We start from the raw sequence: 13038 nt of genomic DNA on the forward strand, positions 1-13038 counted from the left end.
ACTCATCCTCAGGGTAACAAGCATCGTCAGATCTCAGACCGGCTGCGTGATATTCATAATAAGAAGAAGCATCAGAAGACGGAGCTGGATCTGGTCAATCAAAGGAAAGAGACCCGTCAACAAGATATTAACAACTTGCACAAACAATATGAGGTGTGTTTGTGTTATTTTATATGCCATGCAACAGCCAAAAGCCTTAGACATTAAGTTTTCAGGTTGTCCATGTCATCCCATTCTTTATAACTTGATATCCCAAGAACACCTTGAGTGAAAGGCTTACTTGGATTCATGAGTTATCTGATTTATATTTTAGTAGTCAATGGTCGATGCCAATGTAACCTTACAAAAACTGATTTATTTTATGAATATAGGATTTTGGGAGATTCATTGTTCACTTGAACTCAAAGATGAACTGAAAAGATTTGGGTAGTTTTATTTGGGTAGGTCAAGCTTATAGTGACATTTAAATTTAAATTGCATTGTATTCACTGGGACCCAGTCACCTCTGACCACTGTGGCCACACAAAACATGCTTTTGCCTCAAAATAATGTAGATTGAAACTGGATTGGTCAATGGAGGCAAATAACCACTGGGCCATGATTCTAGTTTTGGCAATGTGTTGCAGGTCATTTTTCTTTTCCACAGTTTTGTTGTATCTATGGCTGTTGTTCTATGACAAAGTGTGTGTTGGCGTATTATCCCAAATATTTCCTGTCTTGTTGCTTATGATTCATATCCTCTTTGTCAGGAGTCCCAGAGGAAGTTCTCTCAGCTGACTCCAGAGAAGAACAGACTCTCGGAGAAACTCAAAAACATGTCACTGAATAACTTACCTGGTTAGTAGTGATAGATTCATTTTAAAAGAAAATCACACTCTAGGTTGTATCTGTTTATACATATGAAAACTGATCTGAGTAAGATTTGAAGACCTCTTTGTCTCTCTTAATATGCCTGTAAACCTGCCTGTGTGTTTGTAGTGTCCACCATGTCCCCGCTGACGGTGACACTTTCAGAGAAAAGAGGGACGTGTATGAAACTGCAGGAGAAGCTGGGAGCTCTGGAGAAAGAGACTGCTGCCAAACTGGCTGAGATGGACCAGTATAACAAAAACATGCAGGTGGGAATTAATTACACACACACAGCATTGTTAGAGTAGCCTAACAACTAACTACTCTAACAGCATTTGACCTAGAATGTTCACACAGGGCTATATCAATTATGTGTTACATGGAGCATGCATCAGGCCTGCATGTCTTATTCAGACTAAACCGAAGAGAGACATTTTAACAATTTTAGGGTTCTACTACAAAAACAACATACCTCTTACTGCTGCTTTGCCCTGATGTTTCTTTTTTCTCCACTTCCTCCTCCTCTTCTACCTCATGCTGGTTGTTTTCATTTTGTCATCTTCATCTTATGCTCTTTTCTTCCCTTACTTTTCTTCCCTTCTCCTCTTTTGAAAATCCTCCATCCTCTCCTTTACTGGATTCTGTTCTTTCTTTCTTCTCGCCTGTCTCACATTTCCTCCTCCCTCTTTTCAGTATGTGGGAACTGAGGACTCAATGCTTCAGGCTGTGTTCTGTCTGCTGGCGTGCCTCCGTAACCTCTTCTACCTACTGAAGGTTTTCGCTTTAGATCTCTAGAGAAGACTCGTTCTCAGTCTTCTCTATTGTTCTTTTTTCCTCCCATATTTCTCAGTCAATCATATCTAACCAACATGGGGGGGGGGGGTTTACATGCAGTGTATGTGGCATTTAACTCATTTATCATCTTCTATTATTATTATTTTTTTATGTCAGGATCTAAGAGAGGGCCACACAAAGCAACTGGCAGCATTAGACAAACTTCGAAGCATCAAAGAGGAAAAACGGCGTGAATTGATTCAAAGAAAGGAGCAAGAAGAGGAGAAGAAGCAACAGGAGGAAATGAGACGGAAGGAGGAGGAGGAAGCTCAAAGGTATGCATTCTTATATAGGATCAGTTTTTGTTTTCATAATAAAGCAAAAAAAAAATTCACTTGCTATAGACCAGAAACTAAAACTTAATGTGAACACTTAATTTTTAATGTTTATTTCCAATGTTTGCCTCCTTTTTTCAGACGTATCATGATGGAAAAGGAGCGTCAGTGGCAGGAGAAGCTGAGGAGGGATGAGGAGGAGCATCAGAGGAGGCTCCAGGAAGAGAGAGAAGCGAAAAAGAGGGAGGAAGAGGAGAAAGAGAGGCAAGCTCTTATCCAGGCTGCAAAGGAGCAGGCCGAAAGAGAGCTCAGAGCAAAAGAGGAGGCAGAGAGGAAGAGAAGAGAGGAAGAGGAGCGTCTGAGGCTGGTGGAGAAACGGAGGCAGGAGGATGAGAGGAGAAGGCTGGAGGAGGAAAGAAGACAGCTAGAGGAAGAGAGGAGGAAATTGGAGGAAGAGCGTAGGAAAGAAGAGAAAAGGAAGAAAGACGAAGAGGAGCAACGTAAAAGAGAAGATGAGCGGAGGAGGTTAGAGGAGGAGAGGAGACAGCTGGAGGAAGAGAGGAGGAAACTGGAGGAGGAGCGCAGGAAAGAGGAGAAAAGGAAGAAAGAACAAGAGGAGCATCGCAAGAGAGAGGAAGAGAGGAAGAGGTTAGAGGAGGGGAGGAGAGAGGAGCAGCGCATGAGGGAGAAGGAGGAGGAAGAGAGGAGGAGACAGAGGGCGGCTGAGGCCGCCATCCGAGATACAGAGGAGAGGAGAAAGCAAGAGGAGGACGAAAGGAGGAAGAGGGACCAGGAGAGGAGGAAGCATGAGGAGGAAAGGATGGAAGAGGAGAGGAAGAAGAAGAAGGAGGAAGAGGATAGGAGGAAAGCTGAGGAGGAGAGAAAGAGGAAAGAGGAGGCATCTCGTCAGCAGCCGCAGCCGAGTGGAGGAGGGAAGGTGGATATTCAGGAAAAACTGACGGCTCTGCTAAAAGGGCTGGAGGAGAGGAAAGGTAACACACACACGGTTGTTGGCATTTATACTTCTCTGTAGCATCTTACTGACGTTAAACCAGTTTTGCTGGTAAAACCACATTGTGATGGTTGTTTTGTCTTTCTTCAGGTGGTCAACCTAGAGTCAAACACCACAGGAAGTCGGCTGCTCTCACTTCCTTCAAAGCACTCTACCCCTTCACTGCACGCAACAATGAGGAGCTCACTTTCAATGCAGATGATATGATTGAGGTAAGAATTAGGTCTGGGCAAATTGAACAGGGTTGTGCTCTGTAGTGTGTGATTTGAAGCAATTAAATTCTACTTTTTCTTGGAATAAACATTTCACTAAAGAAAATTGTTGCTTTTATCGTTTTCTGCCTCAGGAAGAAATTTCTTCAAATGCCCATTCATATTCTGGATAAATCAGAGCTCTTTCCACCCCTTTTTACTTTGCTCCACTTCCTTCATACATATACACCTCGAAGACTTACCTGACTCTTCTTTCAGGTTGATGAGACGGCAGAGCGGGAGGAAGGCTGGCTGTATGGCAGCAAACAAGGGAAGATGGGTTGGTTTCCAGAGAGCTATGTCGAGAAAGTGGCCCCATCTTCTAATAATGCTCCTGCTCCTGTTCCTGCTGCTACTGCTGCTGCGGCTCCTCCTCCGACTCCAGCTAAAGTGCTACTCCAGTCACAGCTTTCCAATGCTCTTGAGGCTGCAAAGGTCGCAGGCACCAAGTCTGCTTTCACACCAACACACTCTCCAAACCTTGCACCCTTAGAGACGCACGGACAGGTAATATTCAACATAATGCTCCTGGACAAGCTGCTACCGTAGTGTGATTACTGTGAGCGCTCACTGTGCTGTCTTTATTTCTGTGCCTCTGTTAGCAGGTGGTGGGGAACCTGCTCGCTCAGGCCCTGTGTTCGTGGACGGCAAAGACGGACAACCATCTGAACTTCAACAAGGATGATGTGATTCAGGTGCTGGAGCAGCAGGAGAACTGGTGGCTGGGAGAACTGAACAGTGAAAGGGGGTGGTTCCCCAAGACATATGTTACACTGTTGGGAGACGAGGAGAGTTCTGAGTAAGTTTTTTTGTTTAATTTTTTGGATTAAAGTACAAGCACCTCCAGAGAATCCTTTGAAATTTGTTATATACTGTACTTTCACCCAAGCTCACAGTTGAGCTGATTTAATTATACCAACTTTATTAGTCCCACAAGGGGCAACTACATAAAGACTCAATCATGGCTCTTGAGTGCTAGTAGCTTCCACACAATTGATCTCAGAGGAGGAGGAGGAGGAGGAGGAGGATACAAATTCCCATGCAATTGCCAAGTACTGTGCTACCCCAGCCTGACACACCATGCAAATGTTTCAACTCCATTTCGTCCTCACTCGTATCATATAGACTCACTCCAGACATTTTCTACTTCTTTTAACCGTAGATTTGTAAATATGTGGAAGCTCAAGAGCCATTTAATGAGGACTTTAAGAGCAGGTTGAACAGGTGGACCTATCATTAAGTGGATGTCATGGCAGAGGCAGCACAAAAACTGATGAGGGTTAAAGAGAGGGATAGAATAAGAGGCTGAAGGGAGACTATCGGTCTGGCTTTCTGAGAGATACTTGACTGAGTGCAACCTGGTCCTGCTTGTCTTCTGTATCTCGTGTGTTTGAACTTGCCTTGCTTCAGGCAGTGTTATCTTGTTCATAAATCAAGTGAATGTGCATATGATGAGCAATAGGTTATATAAGTTGGGTTGAAAGCACACGCTACGTAAACTAAAGCACTATAGTTCTTTTGTTGGTTTTTTTCAGGGTTAGTTTGTATATTAGAAGTCCTGCTTTAGAGTTCACCGCTAACACCAGAGCTGATTTAAGGTGTGACATAAATGTCCAAACAATAAGATCATTATGTTTGTATTACAGTCATAACTTGTATAAACTCAGTGGTTCAAAGCGCTTCCCTGTGTTCCACTTTTCATGCCAACACACTGTGCTCATCAAAACAAGCATCAGTCACATGGTAATGGGAATGAGTTGGTGAGTGTGTGTAGGTGTGGTAACACTTCTAGTATGACAAGAATTCAGGCCACCAAAAAAAGTTCTTCAGCCCTCAGTCACGAGAAATCTGCTGTCTCACTGTGACCTGTACAGTTCACTCTATAGACCAATCCAGCAACGTATGTGTGTGTACGTTTCAACCATTGTGACAATAACCCTACAACCGTACCATATTTTTAACATTAAGTGCTGTGTAACATACTAACATGACTGTAACTTACTCGTTTGCCGACAGAAACAGTCAGGAGAGTAAACTGATATTACAGACCTGTTTGTCAGCATTCTGTTTATATGCATATTTTATTTTATATTCTATTTTCTCTACATGAAACCTACATGAATGGGGGTGATCAGTTAAAAGATGGATGTGACACATCCTAAAAAGATTATTGTTAATAAGTCCTGTAATGAAATGTTGTCATTGTGTGTTTACAGCATGAAGAGCTCCCCTCCTAATGCAGAGTCAAGTGACAGCCAGCAGCTTGAAGGTGCACTGAAATTCTATTTTCATGTGTTGTGATGCACTGTTTGTTGTTTGTTGCACTCATGTTTTAACTTGACAATCAGGATTTGTTTTATTTATTTTTGACTAAGTGCGTATTTGAATCTTTTATTTCCTGTTGAAATAATGTGTTTATCCACTCTCTGCCTGTGAACATGACATTCTCGCTCTCATGTGTCCTTTCCCCCTACAGAATTTGTGGCACTGTATACCTATGAGTCTCCAGAACCCGGTGATTTGACGTTCGGAGAAGGAGATCTGATCTTGGTGAGCAAGAGAGATGGAGAGTGGTGGAGTGGCTCTATCGGTGACCGGACTGGCCTGTTCCCCAGTAACTATGTCAAACCTAAAGAGGCAGATGTAAGTGTGCACACACAGAAAAAAAGCACAGTTGGATATTTTCTATTCTTGTTGTCAAAGATTTGAATATGTATTACAAATTCTGTTGCAATTAATACTTGTTTCAGACGGCGAGCATGTCAGGAAAGAAGAAGCAAGGTTAGCATTTACCTCTTGTACCCCTTGTCTGACTCACTTATAACAACACAAGTTATGGTTTTGCATTTTGTTGCCATTTAAATACGACTTTGTGTCTCATGCGTAGAAGTCTGCCAGGTTGTTAGAGCCTACTCGTCTACTGGCAACGGGCAGCTTAATCTGGAAAATGGTCAACTCATCCTCATCCTTGGCAAGAACGCCTCTGGGTGGTGGCTCGGAGAACTGCAGGTCAGTGTTTTTTTTTTTTTTTCTCTCAAAGATATTTTTATTGAATTTCAGGTCAGTGTTAAGTGGTGCAGTGTTTCCCCTATAGTCACTCGCTCACTACTGCTGCTGCTGCTGAAATATTAGTGCTGCTGCTAAAAATTTCGCTACAATTTTGAGGGGGCACATGTTTTATCTGTTATCTGATTAGTGTGTCTGTTGCGTGTTTCACTGTCTTTGACAAGTGCATGAGCTCATTCGTTCACCACCACCCCAAAAATGATGGGAAATGTGAAAAATGCTTTGTTTCATAATGAAATTGACAGGATAAATTTAGACAGTCTCCATAGTAACCTTGGAAACACTGCTGTTTGTAGTGGTCTGGACTGTAACAATGGTAAAAAACAAAACGGTGTCTGTGATTCAACATATTTGCTCTGACCTCTGCTTCCAGCTGTGGCTCTAGCAGTTTTCACTGTTCCCTGTTTTCTGGTCAAAACCTCATTATCCATGATTGTTTTTTTTCTAACTCTAGGCCAGAGGTAAAAAGCGACAGAAAGGCTGGTTCCCTGCTGCTCATGTCAAAATGTTGGGACCCAACAGTGGCAAGTCCACGCCAGCACCTCAGCCAGGTAACACACACACACACCATCTTGTCATAGTGAGGACACTTAGTGATGTGATGACTTTCTCTTGCTGTTTCCCATTCTTTATCTAGACTCTGGAGACCTACCATATTCTAATTGGCCCCCACAACAGTTTTATAATTGCAATTATTGTTTTTATTGCACTGTGTTGCCCTGTTTGAGTTTGCCTTGTGCTTGCTTGTGCACACTGTCATTTGCTCACAGCATTGTCAATAAAGTTAACCCCAGACTCTGGCTTCTGTGGAAAAACACCGCCAACCAATACCCTAACGGCAAGAAGTTGTTGTGGCTGTTTTTCTTTTTCTTCCTCCATCTTTCTTCTTCTTCTATCTCCATATTCCCTTCTTCTTCTGTGCTTTATGGCAAATGGCATTCATAATGCTGCATTACTTCCTCCTCCTGGATTGAGGAAGGCTGTGCTACCCAAACAAGACAGGTCCTTAGGACTGGACACACACTTATACAAGCCAGTTAAATGCCACAAGACATCAAAATCAACATTTAAGTGATCTAATATATGTGTTGCTTGTCACCTATCTGTCCATATTCAATTTAAGAATATCAAAAGAGCCATGTTCAACTATTGTTATAGTTAGTATTGAGAGCCTGAGAGCCTGAAAAGTCCATTATAACAGTCACAAAGACACATATTCACAGATTCTGACTCTGTCCTCTTTCAGTCTGTCAGGTGATCGCCATATATGACTACGCCGCTGCCAATGAGGATGAAATGAGCTTCTCCAAAGGTCAGCTGATCAACGTTTTTGACAAGAATGACCCTGACTGGTGGAAAGGAGAGATCAATGGGGTTACTGGCCTGTTCCCCACCAACTATATTAAGATGACCACGGCGGACTGTGACCCCAGCCAGCAATGTAAGAAAACCTCCTAATTATAACTAACATGATTGTACATGGACGTAAATATGAAAACAAACTTTGCTTTAATGTCCTTTCTAAACCTTTTGTTACCAATTCTTATCATGCTGGTAATCACTGCAGTCGCCGTCTGCCATCAATGATGTTGATCTTCCACACACGTCTTCATCCTTTCTTTTCACTGACTCTGTCACCTGTTTTTTTCCCCCCTCCTTCCTCTCTCTGTCTCTCCATTCCTTGGCTTCTGTCTCTTTGTCCTTCTAGGGTGGTAGAAAGTCCTCTTCCTCCTCCATCTCTTCTTCCTCTCCTCCTCCTGACTTCAGAGAGACACACTATTACACTCTGTCTGAAGGGAAGTGTCTGGACTTCCTGTCAACTTCTCATCTTCCACTGACCCTGTGTTCTTATACGAGAAAAAAAAAAAGAAAAAACGGCCAAACTGTAATACCTGTGAATGAAGCAGGACCAGGACAAATCTCTTTTTATGCTTTTTGTGATTTTGAAACCAAAAGTGGAAACGTGTGTGAAGCAGAGGGATAGTGGGTCTCTCTTCTTGCCTTCATTTTCCCTTATCACACAGTCATTTCTCCCTCCTTCCTTCTATGTGTCTCTTTTTTTCACCTCTCATTTCTTTTTCATTTCCAATTCGATCCTGTGTGTCTCCAGAATTCATATCACAGAGTCCACTATGTTTCGACTGTGGCTGTGTTCAAAAGACTCACTGAATAAGGAGTTTGTCATGTTGCTGTCTGAATGTTTTTTGGGAGATTTTATACCAGTATAGTGTCATAGTATCATGCATTAAATATTAAACTTGTTTCCTCATCTGAGAGGAGTGAGAGCAAAAACATGCACAGTATGCTGCTGCTGTTTTCAGACCAAGTCAGGACAGTTTTCAGAGTATTTGGTCTGGACATTCACCAAAGTTTACAAATCACATAGGATGAGTGTCACGAGAGACTGTTATTCAGATGCATTCACAACTGCACGAGTGAGATGTGACACTTAAGTCACTGTAGGGAGGAGGGAATGGGTCAGACTCAGCCTATATAACCTATACATACACGTATGTATAGGTTAAATTGACTTAAGTTTTTACATTTTGATATAGATTTAGATGTGGTTCACCACTTGAGTGTATTGACACTGAGTGCTTTCTGTAGTTTGAAAGTAAGATGAGACTGACATAATGCCTAACCAGCCATTTATAAAAATAAACTTTGCTTCCGGGGATGATATTAACTGCTGCTGCTGCTGCTGCTGCTGCACCTTAAATTAACTCAACGCCGTTTGCTGCAGACTGTTTTACACAGTTAAACTGATGACATTAATCTTGTTAACTGTGAAGATTTATTTCTTCAAGTCAACCAGTGAAAAGTCGAACAAGGTACACAAGCATACATCAAGCAAATGAGCCATAAAAACAAAATGCTGCTATTAATGTTTTCTTTTCATTTTAATTCAGTATCTTTCAAATTATCCCAAACTTGGATTTTAAGTGGAAAAAACAAACTGTGTGAAGCTGCATTAAGGGTTGACATTTCAACTCAGTGAATGCAATTTGTCAAACCAGATGGTGTGCCTACTTTTGAAGTTTTGAATTCAAATATTTTATGATTGTGAATCAAAACGTAAAAAAATAAAGATTGGTTTGGGATTAAAAAGTGTTCTCAACTGCATGTGTGTGTTTTTTCTATTTTTCTACTAAGTTATTCTTTTGCCACCAGGGCCGGGTTTTTGCATAAAAATTGATAAATTGATTTACGACACGAAGGAACTACATTATTCTGTATTCTTCATGCTGCAGAGAATAATGTTTACCCTCACTGGCAAACAGGGAAAGGTTGTATGTTGCTCTTTTGAGCTACAATCTTTCTGTGCAGTTTATGATTGCTTCTTTCACATTTTTGTGAAGTTTCTCTCCTTTTGTTTACAATTTGAATCTCTGTGTTAAATCGGCTAAATTACATTTACTGTGGTGATATTCTTTATCTGTGCTACGTGTAATTGTTTTTGACTCATTTCAAGGACAGAAATTGTAGGTTAAAAAACAGAAAATGAATCCCACCTTCCTGTTTTGGTACAAACAGATTTGGTCTAGGTGAAGTTTTAGTCTGACACTAGAAATGAGAAGATAACGGCACTGAGGACAAAAGAGACAAAACAATACAAGAGAGACAGGACGAAACTTTAAGACGGTACACAACAGAAATATTCAATGGCTTTACAGAGCAGATTTCACTTTTTAAACCTCTGGGATGAGAGAAATGATGAAGGTGAAGAAGGAGAGGGAGAAGATCATGAAAGGTCTGTTTGTAAAGGACCCTCACAATGGGCTCTTGTATCAGGTATGTGTGAGTGTGTGTGTGTGTGTGCTGATCCAGTGAGTCGTGTTTCTTCTTTTCTGTCATCGTCCTTTTCTCTTTAAAGCTTCTCTAATGTGTCCTGAGAATCAGAATCTCCAGCAGAAGACGGTGAATGCAGCTCTGGTGCGTTGCTGTGGTTTAACTGGTTGTGTGTGTGTGTGTGTGTGTCCCTCTCCTCCTCTCATAAAGGGTGTGCAGACCTGAACAGCCTGGACTCCATGAGCCCGCTGGAGAAGAAGCGACAGGGTTACATCCATGAGCTGATAGAGACTGAGGAGAGATACGTGGAAGATTTGAGCGTCGTGCTGGAGGTAATGTGTCCCTCACAGTACAGTCGGTAGTCTATAAGAGGAGATTACCTGACAGTCCATTTTTGTTTTGTGTGTGCAGGTTTTCTACAGGCCCATGTCGGAGTCGGGTCGGCTGAGCAATGCAGAGATGGTCATGATCTTTGTCAACTGGAAAGAACTGCTGGCCTGCAACACCAAATTTCTCAAGTAACTATCTACAGACCAGCAGTGGGACAAAATATTGATGGGGCAATATATTGCTTTCCTCACCCGTGAATACAATTATTAATGCACTGGAGGCAAATGTCAATATTTAACATAGAGTGCTCTCTAATGTCGCTAATTCATGACTCCTTGTGGTGGCTATTATCATAAAAATGAATGTAATATGAAGTAAGGCTGAACAATTAATCTAAATTTTATTGAAATTACCAAAATGTGTGTTCAAATTCATCATTTGAGATGAATTGTTGTCTGGATCTATACATATTATTCTACAGACTGAAGAGGACATCTTTGTTTCTCATAGATCTGTACACAGTGATCATGTGAAATATGTTTTTTGAATGAAAATGAGAATAATGATGTCGAAATAACCATTCTGATATCACACAATTGCTGTTAAAATAATCGCAATTAGATATTCAAAATCGTTCAGCCCTAAGATGAAGTGAATAAATCACTGGCCAATAGAATAATGGCAGACAGTGGTGAGAAGAATGCAGCTGCACTGTTGTTGTTTTTGGGTTATTTTTCTAAAGTAATTCTTCTAATTAAACAGTTAGTTAATTAAAAGGCTCTAAAAGAAGAATAAAAGAAAATGCAGAATTTCTATCAGTACCAGCTGTCAGTCAATTTATTTTATTTTTTTTTTAAATAATGGTATTCCATCCATGAGATATTTATTGAATATTTTTTGCAGGGCACTGCGTGATCGTAAGAAGATGGGTGGCGAGAAAATGCCAGTGCAGAAGATTGGTGACATCCTGGCTGCAGAGCTGTCTCACATGCAGCCTTACATTCGATTCTGCTCCTGCCAGATCGACGGCGCTGCGCTGCTCCAGAGCCGCACTGACAATGAGCCGGACTTCAAGACCTTCCTCAAGGTACGAGGGAGAGAAGAGGAGAGTGTTGGGGATGGAGAAAAAGCTGGAGTTCATTATAGTTTGCATTAACCACAGTTTTGTGATAAATTGTTACTATTTCAAAATGTCAACATATAGAAACTAGATTCACCACATGAACAAATTCTATTTCCAGGATTCTGTTTAGTTTTTGTCATTTTGACATTTGTCAGATTTTTTTTTTGCACATTCTCTTGGATTTAACGATGTTTTTATATATTTTTATGTCAAAAGTCACTGTGGCCTCACTGACTAGGTTGCTTGTCTCTTTTATACTGTAACACTGTAGGGAATCCTTTCACATTTGGCACTTAAACTCAAGATTAATTCAGATGTTTCAATGTGGATGGCCAAATGTCAATGTTACTGCGTTCTCACGGAATATTGTTTCAGCCTTTTGAACATTAACTTCCTTTTGTGTTAACTAGCACTTATTTAGGCTCCTGGAAAAAAAAATTATACAGATTGTAGCTGACTCTCATTGTATTTATTGTTATTTTACTATTATGTGTTACTATTATGTATTTTCTTTCCATTTTTCCACATTTATTTTCTACCATGTTAATGTAGAGTCATCAACATGCTGCTGTTTTCAAAGTCAATTCTTTGTCTTAAAATTTGACCCCAATCCATTTGCATGTAGAAGTCTGATAAACTGCTTGATGTGTTTATGTTTATATTGTTTGATTGTTTGATTCTCATCAGAAAATCGCCACAGACTACAGGTGTAAGGGAATGCCACTGTCCAGCTTCCTGCTGAAACCCATGCAGAGGATCACACGATACCCATTGCACATCAAAAACGTAGGCTGTCTTGTGTTTGAGTTTCCCCACTCTCTGGTTCAAATACTGACCTTTGTGTTAACTAGTATTGTGTGTGTGTGTGTGTGTGTGTGTGTGTGTGTGTGGTAGATCCTGGAGTGCACTGCAGAGGGCCATGCTGATCGGGATCCTCTGAGAGAAGCTCTGGAGAGGGCAGAGGAACTCTGCCAACAGGTTCATCTCCCACTCTAATTTCCTCTCATTTTATTCTGGATTAAGTTTCTCTTTTCATTTAGAGTGTTTATGCTCACTGCTTAACTTAACTTAACTTAACTTAACTTAACAGGTGAACGAGGGTGTAAGGGAGAAAGAGAACTCAGACAGACTGGAGTGGATTCAGAGCCACGTGCAGAGTGATGGCACCACTGAGGTAATGATCTGATGAGTGGCATAAACCACAGTTTTCTAAATCCCTAAAGGTATACATATAAATATCCTTCTCTCTTTTTTTCTCCACAGCACCTGGTCTTTAACTCTCTAACCAACTGCTTAGGCCCCAGGAAACTGCTCCACAGTGGGAAGGTGAGTAACACCACAGTGTTCATCAAGAATCTAGACTGTGGCACCATAGTCTAATTTGTCCCACCACAGTTTCATGGTGAGCCAAAACATTTTTACAGGTCTCATAATAATAATAATAATAATAATAAGAGTCAGTTGCGTTGGCAGTAATTCTTCTGTCTCCTCTGAAAATTGGAACAGTAT

General features: G+C 41.1%; 1 protein-coding gene across 3 annotated transcripts in view; it reads left to right on the plus strand.

The window, feature by feature from the left end:
* The window catches only part of itsn2b (intersectin 2b), a 32212-nt gene that overhangs the window by 15231 nt on the left and 3943 nt on the right, over positions 1 to 13038 (plus strand). For 2 of the 3 annotated variants that reach the window (XM_058629795.1, XM_058629794.1), the window contains exons 14-34: positions 13 to 153; positions 750 to 837; positions 979 to 1118; positions 1801 to 1958; positions 2100 to 2950; positions 3061 to 3182; positions 3441 to 3728; positions 3824 to 4020; positions 5438 to 5490; positions 5698 to 5864; positions 5972 to 6002; positions 6109 to 6230; positions 6742 to 6838; positions 7534 to 7728; positions 10287 to 10408; positions 10488 to 10594; positions 11310 to 11493; positions 12217 to 12315; positions 12424 to 12507; positions 12620 to 12703; positions 12793 to 12855. In XM_058629795.1, the coding sequence (XP_058485778.1) occupies positions 13 to 153; positions 750 to 837; positions 979 to 1118; positions 1801 to 1958; positions 2100 to 2950; positions 3061 to 3182; positions 3441 to 3728; positions 3824 to 4020; positions 5438 to 5490; positions 5698 to 5864; positions 5972 to 6002; positions 6109 to 6230; positions 6742 to 6838; positions 7534 to 7728; positions 10287 to 10408; positions 10488 to 10594; positions 11310 to 11493; positions 12217 to 12315; positions 12424 to 12507; positions 12620 to 12703; positions 12793 to 12855 (3393 nt within the window). The remainder of the gene's footprint in view (positions 1 to 12; positions 154 to 749; positions 838 to 978; positions 1119 to 1800; positions 1959 to 2099; positions 2951 to 3060; positions 3183 to 3440; positions 3729 to 3823; positions 4021 to 5437; positions 5491 to 5697; positions 5865 to 5971; positions 6003 to 6108; positions 6231 to 6741; positions 6839 to 7533; positions 7729 to 10286; positions 10409 to 10487; positions 10595 to 11309; positions 11494 to 12216; positions 12316 to 12423; positions 12508 to 12619; positions 12704 to 12792; positions 12856 to 13038) is intronic. The other variant, XM_058629796.1, reaches the window with a different exon arrangement.

Source organism: Solea solea, chromosome 5 (genome assembly GCF_958295425.1).
Source record: "Solea solea chromosome 5, fSolSol10.1, whole genome shotgun sequence".
NCBI lineage: Eukaryota > Metazoa > Chordata > Actinopteri > Pleuronectiformes > Soleidae > Solea > Solea solea.